This window comes from Oncorhynchus mykiss, unplaced genomic scaffold, assembly GCF_013265735.2.
Source record: "Oncorhynchus mykiss isolate Arlee unplaced genomic scaffold, USDA_OmykA_1.1 un_scaffold_219, whole genome shotgun sequence".
Classification (NCBI taxonomy): Eukaryota; Metazoa; Chordata; class Actinopteri; order Salmoniformes; family Salmonidae; genus Oncorhynchus; species Oncorhynchus mykiss.
In genome coordinates this window covers 576,500-586,704 of record NW_023493688.1, presented here as the reverse complement: position 1 = coordinate 586,704, position 10,205 = coordinate 576,500, and the positions used below count along the sequence as shown (strand labels likewise).

Below are 10,205 nucleotides of genomic sequence, written 5' to 3'. Positions count from 1 at the left end.
CACCGTGCATTGTGTCAGGGCAGGGTACTTCATAGTGTGTGTGTGTGTGTGTGTGTGTGTCTCACCGTGCATTGTGCCAGGGCAGGGTACTTCATAGTGTGTGTGTGTGTGTCTCACCGTGCATTGTGCCAGGGCAAGGTACTTCATAGTGTGTGTGTGTGTGTGTGTGTGTCTCACCGTGCATTGTGCCAGGGCAGGGTACTTCATAGTGTGTGTGTGTGTGTGTCTCACCGTGCATTGTGCCAGGGCAGGGTACTTCATAGTGTGTGTGTGTGTGTGTGTCTCACCGTGCATTGTGCCAGGGCAGGGTACTTCATAGTGTGTGTGTGTGTGTGTCTCACCGTGCATTGTGCCAGGGCAGGGTACTTCACTGTGTGTGTGTGTGTCTCACCGTGCATTGTGCCAGGGCAGCCGAGGTCTGCTGTATGTCGTTAACTGTAGTCAGGTCGAGGGCCGTGAGAGCTCTGGTGATGTCACTACGCACGATGACCCGGTAACCGCGCTCCGCCCTGGATACTATCGGTGACTCACGGGTCTGCTCATACTGGGAGAGGACAGGGGTAAACAGAGCAAATAATGAAAAACACTATATATATATATATATATATATATATATATATATATATATATATTTAATTATGTGATGAGAAAGGAGGAGAGAGAGAGGAGTGGGAGGAGAAGAGGAGGAGAAGAGGAGAAGTAAATGAGAAAAGAGAAAGTAGAAGAGGAGACGAGGGGAGAGAGAGAGGAGACGAGGGGGAGAGAGAGAAGAGACGAGGGGGAGAGAGAGAGGAGACGAGGGGGAGAGAGAGAGGAGAAGATGGCAAGAGAGAGAGGAGACGAGGGAGAGAGAGAGAGGAGACGAGGGAGAGAGGAGAAGATGGGGAGAGAGAGAGGAGAAGAGGGGGAGAGAGAGAGGAGACGAGGGAGAGAGAGGAGAAGAGGGGAAAAGAGAGAGGAGACGAGGGAGAGAGAGAGGAGAAGATGGGAGGAGGGAGGAAAGGAGAGGGGTAGTTAACAGGTGGTCGCTATTCATAGACAACACCATGGGAAATCACTCTCTCTCTCCTGACTGAGGGTTTCTGCCTCACTGGCTGAACACATTAGCTTGACTGATGGGTACAGGGGGAGAGAGAGATAGACAGACATATCGGGGAGAGAGAGAGAGACAGACATATAGGGGAGAGAGAGAGATAGACAGACATATAGGGGAGAGAGAGAGAGACAGACATATCGGGGAGAGAGAGAGAGAGACAGACATATAGGGGAGAGAGAGACAGACATATAGGGGGAGAGAGAGATAAACAGACATATAGGGGAGAGAGAGAGAGACAGACATATAGGGGAGAGAGAGAGATAGACAGACATATAGGGGAGAGAGAGAAACAAACATATAGGGGAGAGAGAGAGATAGACAGACATATAGGGGAGAGAGAGAGATAGACAGACATATAGGGGGAGAGAGAGATACATAGACATACAGGGGAGAGAGAGACAGACATATAGGGGATAGAGAGAGATAAACAGACATATAGGGGATAGAGAGAGATAAACAGACATACAGGGGGAGAGAGAGATACATAGACATATAGGGGGAGAGAGAGAGAAAAAATAATTTTTGGGGAGAGAGGGAGATAAATAGACATACAGGGGGAGAGAGAGATAAACAGACATATAGATAGATAGATAGATAGATAGATAGATAGATAGATAGATAGAGGGATAGGAGTGCATCCTACCTCATTGAGAACAGTGATCAGGGCCAGGGACAGCTCTCTGACCCTCTGTGAGTCTCCCTGTTTCAGTAGCTCTCTGAGTGTGGTGGAGGTCAGCTCACTGAGCCAGTGGGGCAGGCTGCTGTAGCCTGGAGGACTGTCTGGAAGAACCACCTCCACAGACCTAGGGACACACACAATAACAAAACACACGCACAGACACACACACATGATAAGAACCCACACACATGCATAAATTCATCTTCACAGTGTGTGCCCAATGTGTCATAATGGCCCTTACTTGTTGAGAGCGGTGATTGCTGCCCCCTGGTGGTCTTCTACAGTAATGGATGCTGACACCCTGTATCGACCTGATCTGAACCCGGGGGGCAGGAAGGCAGAGTGCTCTGGACTGGTCCCTTTATACACACAGAACTCCTCACAGTGCATGTCACTGCAGCGAGTCACCAACAGGCTATACAGGAGAGGGGTCTCTGACACGCCCAGGTCACTGTAACCTAGAGGAGGGAGAGGACTGAGTCACTGAGTCACACTCAAGACTTCAGGAGGAGAGACGAGAGAGGAGGGAGGAGAGAAAGATGTCGAGTAGAGTATAGTAGAGTAGAACAGAATAGAGTACAGTAGAAAAAAGTATAGTATAGTAGAGTAGAGTAGAATATAACAGAATAGAGTACAGTAGAATAGAGTAGAATAGAGTAGAATATAACAGAATAGAGTACAGTAGAATAGAGTAGAATAGAGTAGAATATAACAGAATAGAGTACAGTAGAATAGAGTAGAATAGAGTAGAGGAGAATAGAGTAGAGTAGAAAGAGTAGAGTAGAAAGAGTAGAGTAGAGTATAGTAGAATAGAATATAGTAGAATATAACAGAATAGAGTACAGTAGAATAGAGTAGAATAGAGTATAGTAGAATAGAGTAGAATATAGTAGAATATAACAGAATAGAGTAGAGGAGAATAGAGTAGAATAGAGTACAGTAGAATAGAGTAGAATATAGTAGAATATAACAGAATAGAGTAGAGGAGAATAGAGTAGAGTAGAAAGAGTAGAGTAGAGTATAGTAGAATAGAATATAGTAGAATATAACAGAATAGAGTACAGTAGAATAGAGTAGAATAGAGTAGAATAGAGTATAATTGAGTAGAGTATAGTAGAGTAGAATATAACAGAATAGAGTACAGTAGAATAGAGTAGAATAGAGTAGAATATAACAGAATAGAGTAGAGTAGAATAGAGTATAATTGAGTAGAGTATAGTAGAGTAGAATATAACAGAATAGAGTACAGTAGAATAGAGTAGAATATAGTAGAATATAACAGAATAGAGTAGAGGAGAATAGAGTAGAGTAGAAAGAGTAGAGTAGAGTATAGTAGAATAGAATATAGTAGAATAAAACAGAATAGAGTAGAGGAGAATAGAGTATAATTGAGTAGAGTATAGTAGAGTAGAATATAACAGAATAGAGTACAGTAGAATAGAGTAGAATATAGTAGAATATAACAGAATAGAGTAGAGGAGAATAGAGTAGAGTAGAAAGAGTAGAGTAGAAAGAGTAGAGTAGAGTATAGTAGAATAGAATATAGTAGAATATAACAGAATAGAGTACAGTAGAATAGAGTAGAATAGAGTATAGTAGAATAGAGTAGAATATAGTAGAATATAACAGAATAGAGTAGAGGAGAATAGAGTAGAATAGAGTACAGTAGAATAGAGTAGAATATAGTAGAATATAACAGAATAGAGTAGAGGAGAATAGAGTAGAGTAGAAAGAGTAGAGTAGAGTATAGTAGAATAGAATATAGTAGAATATAACAGAATAGAGTACAGTAGAATAGAGTAGAATAGAGTAGAATAGAGTAGAATAGAGTAGAATAGAGTAGAATATAGTAGAATAGAGTTTATGATAATAGAGTAGAGTATAGGAGAATAGAGTAGAGTATAGGATAATAGAGTAGAGTATAGTAGAATAGAGTAGAATATAGGAGAATAGAATAGAGTATAGTAGAAAAGAGTAGAGTATAGTAGAATAGAATATAGTAGAAAAGAGTAGAGTATAGGAGAATAGCGTATAGGAGAATAGAGTAGAGTAGAATAGAGTAGAGTAGAGTACAGGAGATTAGCGTATATTATAGTAGAATAGAGTAGAGTATAGTAGAATAGAGGAGAGTATAGGAGAATAGAGTAGAATATACGATAATAGAGTAGAGTAGAATGTAGTATAGTAGAATAGAGTATAGTAGAAAAGAGTAGAGTATAGTAGAATAGAGTAGAGTATAGGAGAATAGAGTATAGTAGAAAAGAGTAGAGTATAGTAGAATAGAGTAGAATATACGATAATAGAGTAGAGTAGAATGTAGTATAGGAGAATAGAGTATAGTAGAAAAGAGTAGAGTATAGTAGAATAGAGTATAGTAAAAAGAGTAGAGTATAGTAGAGTAGATTATAGTAGAATAGAGTAGAGTATAGTAGAATAGAGGATATGAGAATAGAGTAGATTATAGTAGAATATAGTAGAATAGAGTAGAGGAAAATAGAGTAGAGGAGAATAGAGTAGAGTATATTATAATATAGTAGAGTATTGTAGAATAGAGTAGAGTATAGGAGAATAGGTTAGAGTATAGTAAAAAAAAGAGTAGAGTATAGTGGAATAGAGTATAGTATAATATAGTAGAGTACAGAGCATAGTAGAATAGAGTAGAGTATAGTAAAATAGAGTAGATTATAGTAGAATTTAGTAGAGTAGAATATAGTAGAGTATAGCAGAATAGAGTAGAGTATAGTAAAATAGAGTAGATTATAGTAGAATATAGTAGAGTACGGAGTATAGAGTAGAGTAGAATTGAGTAGAATAAAGAGCATGGGAGAATAGAGTATAGTAGAACATAGTAGATTATAGTAGAATATAGTCGAGTATAATATAGTAGAGTATAGTAGAGTAGAGTACAGAGTATAGGAGAATAGAGTAGAGTAGATTGTAGTAGAGTAGAATATAGTAGAATGTAGTAGAGTAGAATAGAGTAGAATATAGTAGAGTAGAATAGTTTGTGTCTACCTGAACAGTTGAAGTACACCCTGTCCACCAGTGTTCTGATTGGTCCCCCCTCTCCTCCTCCCCCCACTCGCAGGTCACAGTCCCCGCCCGCCGGGGGCATGTTGGGCTGTAGCGTGATGGACGCCACGCCCTCGCGGTCCATGTTGCCGTCGGTTACATGGAGGGTGAAGACGTAGGAGTCTCCGTCTTGCAGGAAGCCCTGGCGGAGAACCAGGTTCATACTGTCACGTCCGGTTGTTGTGCTGCTGGAGTCCAGGACCAGGGTCTCGTTACGAAGGGTGACTGCCGTCCAATGCTACGGGGGAGGAGAGAGAATTAATGTCTGCTGGAGTCCAGGACCAGGGTCTCCTTACAAAGACGCTAGGAGAGGAGAGAGATAATTAATGTCTGCTGGAGTCCAGGACCAGGGTCTCGTTACGAAGACGCTAGGAGAGGAGGGAGGAAGAGGGAGAGGGAGAGGGAGAGGGAGAGGGAGGGAGATAGAGAGATAGATAGAAAGAGAGAAGTGAAATGTATTTTACTGTTGATAGTTCGAGTCTAAACTGTTGTCAGAGAGGAGAGGTCAGGTCATACTGAACACGTTGTTTTACAGTAATTATATTACAACTCCAATCTGACACTGACCTCATCTTACTGAGACAGGGGAACACTGACCTCATCTTTCTGAGACAGGGGAACACTGACCTCATCTTACTCAGACAGGGGAACACTGACCTCATCTTACTGAGACAGGGGAACACTGACCTCATCTTACTGAGACAGGGGAACACTGACCTCATCTTACTGAGACAGGGGAACACTGACCTCATCTTACTCAGACAGGGGAACACTGACCTCATCTTACTCAGACAGGGGAACACTGACCTCATCTTACTGAGACAGGGGAACACTGACCTCATCTTACTGAGACAGGGGAACACTGACCTCATCTTACTGAGACAGGGGAACACTGACCTCATCTTTCTGAGACAGGGGAACACTGACCTCATCTTTCTGAGACAGGGGAACACTGACCTCATCTTTCTGAGACAGGGGAACACTGACCTCATCTTACAGAGACAGGGGAACACTGACCTCATGTTACTGAGACAAGGGAACACTGACCTCATCTTTCTGAGACAGGGGAACACTGACCTCATCTTACTGAGACAGGGGAACACTGACCTCATCTTACTCAGACAGGGGAACACTGACCTCATCTTACTGAGACAGGGGAACACTGACCTCATCTTACTGAGACAGGGGAACACTGACCTCATCTTACTGAGACAGGGGAACACTGACCTCATCTTTCTGAGACAGGGGAACACTGACCTCATCTTTCTGAGACAGGGGAACACTGACCTCATCTTTCTGAGACAGGGGAACACTGACCTCATCTTACAGAGACAGGGGAACACTGACCTCATGTTACTGAGACAAGGGAACACTGACCTCATCTTTCTGAGACAGGGGAACACTGACCTCATCTTACTGAGACAGGGGAACACTGACCTCATCTTACTGAGACAGGGGAACACTGACCTCATCTTACTGAGACAAGGGAACACTGACCTCATCTTACAGAGACATGGGAACACTACCTCATCTTACAGAGACATGGGAACACTGACCTCATCTTACAGAGACATGGGAACACTGACCTCATCTTACTCAGACAGGGAAACACTGACCTCATGTTACTGAGACAAGGGAACACTGACCTCATGTTACTGAGACAAGGGAACACTGACCCCATCTTACTGAGACAAGGGAACACTGACCTCATCTTACTGAGACAAGGGAACACTGACCTCATGTTACTGAGACAAGGGAACACTGACCTCATCTTACTGAGACAGGGAACACTGACCTCATCTTACTGAGACAGGGAACACTGACCTCATCTTACTGAGACAGGGGAACACTGACCTCATGTTACTGAGACAGGGGAACACTGACCTCATCTTACTGAGACAGGGGAACACTGACCTCATCTTACTGAGACAGGGGAACACTGACCTCATCTTACTGAGACAGGGGAACACTGACCTCATCTTACTGAGACAGGGGAACACTGACCTCATCTTACTGAGACAGGGGAACACTGACCTCATCTTACTGAGACAGGGGAACACTGACCTCATCTTACTGAGACAGGGGAACACTGACCTCATCTTACTCAGACAGGGGAACACTGACCTCATCTTACTCAGACAGGGGAACACTGACCTCATCTTACTGAGACAGGGGAACACTGACCTCATCTTACTGAGACAGGGGAACACTGACCTCATCTTACTGAGACAGGGGAACACTGACCTCATCTTACTGAGACAGGGGAACACTGACCTCATCTTACTGAGACAAGGGAACACTGACCTCATCTTACTGAGACAGGGGAACACTGACCTCATCTTACTGAGACAGGGGAACACTGACCTCATCTTACTGAGACAGGGGAACACTGACATCATCTTACTGAGACAGGGGAACACTGACCTCATCTTACTGAGACAGGGGAACACTGACCTCATCTTACTGAGACAGGGGAACACTGATAGACTCAGAGTGGCTAAGTAATACAAAGGCACAGGGTCAGAGGTGAGACACACACTTTCAAGTCTTACCCCGCGGTGGAAGTGGTGACAGTTGGTGCAGGTTCCAGCCAGGTAGACATAGGAGTTCTGACTGACCTCGAAGATGGACCGGGCCTTACAAGAGACACACTCCAGGTAGACCATGGGGATACGACCACTCTGGACCAGCACCTGGGAGAGACACACTATTACACCATGGGGACACACTATTACACCATGAGGGAGAGAGAGAGAGAGAGAGAGAGAGGGAGAGAGAGAGAGAGAGAGAGAGAGAGAGAGAGGAGAACTTCAACATTTACTGGGAGCCCATTATCTGTAATTCTGCGAACAAGACTGACAGAGAAAGAAAAAGGGGGAGGGGAAGAGGGTGGGGGTGGGGGGGGGGGGGTAAAGGAGGAGGGGGGTTGAGAGAGAGAGGGGGGGGAGAGAAGGGTTGAGAGAGGGGGGGTAGGGAGAGAGGGAGAGAGAGGGAGGGGGGTTGAGATAAAGAGAGGGAGAGGGGGGGTTGAGAGAAAGAGAGGGAGAGGAGGAGAGAGAGGGAGGGGTGTTGAGAGAAAGAGCGAGGGGGAGCGAGAGGGAGGGGGGAGAGACTAGCATGCCAGTAGGTTGGTTTACAGACTAGCAAATGACAGTTAACTCTCCCAAAACATATACCAGAGCAAGTCCCTGTGCCCTGTGACCTTTTCATTAAAATAATGATGATAATGATGATTTACTCCTCTGAGACGAAGGGTGTGTTTCATTCTACCGAGACATTCTGCCTTCCTCTCCACTCTGTCCTGCTTTACTCTCCATTGGAACATCCAAGTTAGCCTGAAATCCACAGACCTGTTTCGTGCTAACATTCCACTCCTTGTAGTCCGTGTCATGTGCCAATGTTTGGCAGAGCAAGCTAGGCGAGCCATGGAACGTTAGCACAAAACAGACGGATACCCAGGCTAGATTCAGGTTGATTTGATCTAGACAATCTCTACTTACTACAATCGCGCCATAGGTCAGTGCTATCTGGGATTGTTGGGACGTCCCTACCTTAAACCTAACCTTAACCCTTCTCTCTCTCTCAACCCCCCTCCTCCTTTACCCCCCCCCAACCAGCCCTCTCTCTCTGATTCAGAGGGGTTGGGTTAAATGCTGAAGACACATTTCAGTTGAATACATTCAGTTGTACAACTGACTAGGTTTCCCTCTTTCTCTTTCCCCCATAACCCTTTACACGTCCAACTCAGTGTGTTAGGGACCATGACACACAGCCTGGTCAGCTGTCAGGCAGCAGTTAGTAGCAGCGGGAGAGTGGAACTACAATCACATGTGTTTACGGTGTTCTTTCAGACTGAACAGGCCTGAGAAACAGCCAGTAAGGAGCTCCGTAGCACACCGCCTGACTGAACAGGCCTGAGAAACAGCCTGTAAGGAGCTCCGTAGCACACCGCCTGGCTAATGGCGATGGGTAATACGCTAATGTGGTCGCTATGGGAATCGGATCACAAGCAACAACAACCTTTTCATCAAGTCTGTGTTGGCTGAACATCTGTCTGCTGCATAAACAATACCAGTCATCAAACACTAACAAATCTAAATACTGACATATTCTAATGAAACAAATGGACGACAAAGACCAATGTAGAGATGCAGACAACAGAGTTCTGAATAGTATGGTAAACATTTCATCTGTCTGTGTGTGTGTGTGTGTGTGTGTGTGTGTGTGTGTGTGTGTGTGTGTGTGTGTGTGTGTGTGTGTGTGTGTGTGTGTGTGTGTGTGTGTGTGTGTGTGTGTGTGTGTGTGTGTGTACTCACGGTCTGTGCAGTAGACTCTGGGGCCATTCCCTCCTTGTGGACCGTCAGTCTGAAGGTGTACTCTACATCTGCCTGGAGCTCAGAGCCAGGGATACCCAGGACAGGACCACTGGACCCCAGACCAAAGTTCAGACTGGAACAGTACGATGGCCCCTGGGAGGAGGGATGGAGAGAACTATGATAATCTGATTTATAAGTGAGTGTGTGTGTCTGATGTTCATCCAACATTATTATTGGTTCCAGGTTTCCAAGGTGAGGGGAATGTTGGTTCAAGGACATGACTCTATCTCCTCTTCAGTCTCTGTTAGTGGTGCAGTTTGGACCACTTATTATCTCCATCTCTCTCCTCCCTCTCCATCTCTTCCTCTCTCCCTCCCCTCCCCTCCCTCTCCATCTTTTCCTCTCTCCATCTCTTCCTCTCTCCCTCCCCTCCCCTCCCTCTCCATCTCTTCCTCTCCCTCCCTCCCTCCCCTCCCTCTCCCTCCCCTCCCTCTCCATCTCTTCCTCCCTCCCCTCCCTCTCCCTACCCCCCTCTCCATCTCTCTCACTCCCTCCCCGCCCTCCCTCCCTCTCCATCTCTTCCTCTCCCTGCCTCCCCGACATCTCTCTCTCCCTCCCCTCCCTCTCCATCTCTTCCTCTCTCTCCCTCCCCTCCCTCTCCATCTCTTCCTCTCTCTCCCTCCCCTCCCTCTCCATCTATTCCTCTCTCTCCCCCCCTCCCTCTCCATCTCTTCCTCTCTCTTTCCCATCCCTCTCCATCTCTTCCTCTCTCTCTCTCCTCCCTCTCCATCTCTTCCTCTCTCTCCCTCCCTCTCTCTCTCTCTCTCCCCTCCCTCCCTCTCCATCTCTTCCTCTCTCTCCCCTCCCTCTCCCCCTCCTTCTCACCCTCCCTCTCCTTCTCCTCCCTCTCCATCTCGTCCTCTCTCTCCCTCCCCTCCCTCTCCATCTCGTCCTCTCTCTCCCTCCCCTCCCTCTCCATCTCTTCCTCTCTCTCCACTCCCTCTCCCTCCCCTCCCTCTCTTTCTCTCTCCCTCCCCTCCCT

At 45.8% G+C, this 10,205-nt stretch overlaps 1 protein-coding gene across 1 annotated transcript in view; it reads right to left on the bottom strand.

Annotated features, from left to right (window-relative positions):
• Window positions 1-391: 391 nt before the first annotated feature.
• LOC110516582 (polycystin-1-like) overlaps window positions 392-10,205 on the bottom strand; it is a gene marked incomplete at its 3' end in the record, with an annotated part of 111,461 nt that continues 101,647 nt past the window's right edge. Inside the window, 6 exon segments of the mRNA XM_036973055.1 lie at window positions 392-544; window positions 1,740-1,899; window positions 2,017-2,233; window positions 4,791-5,085; window positions 7,400-7,540; window positions 9,164-9,316. Coding sequence (XP_036828950.1) covers window positions 392-544; window positions 1,740-1,899; window positions 2,017-2,233; window positions 4,791-5,085; window positions 7,400-7,540; window positions 9,164-9,316 — 1,119 coding nt within the window.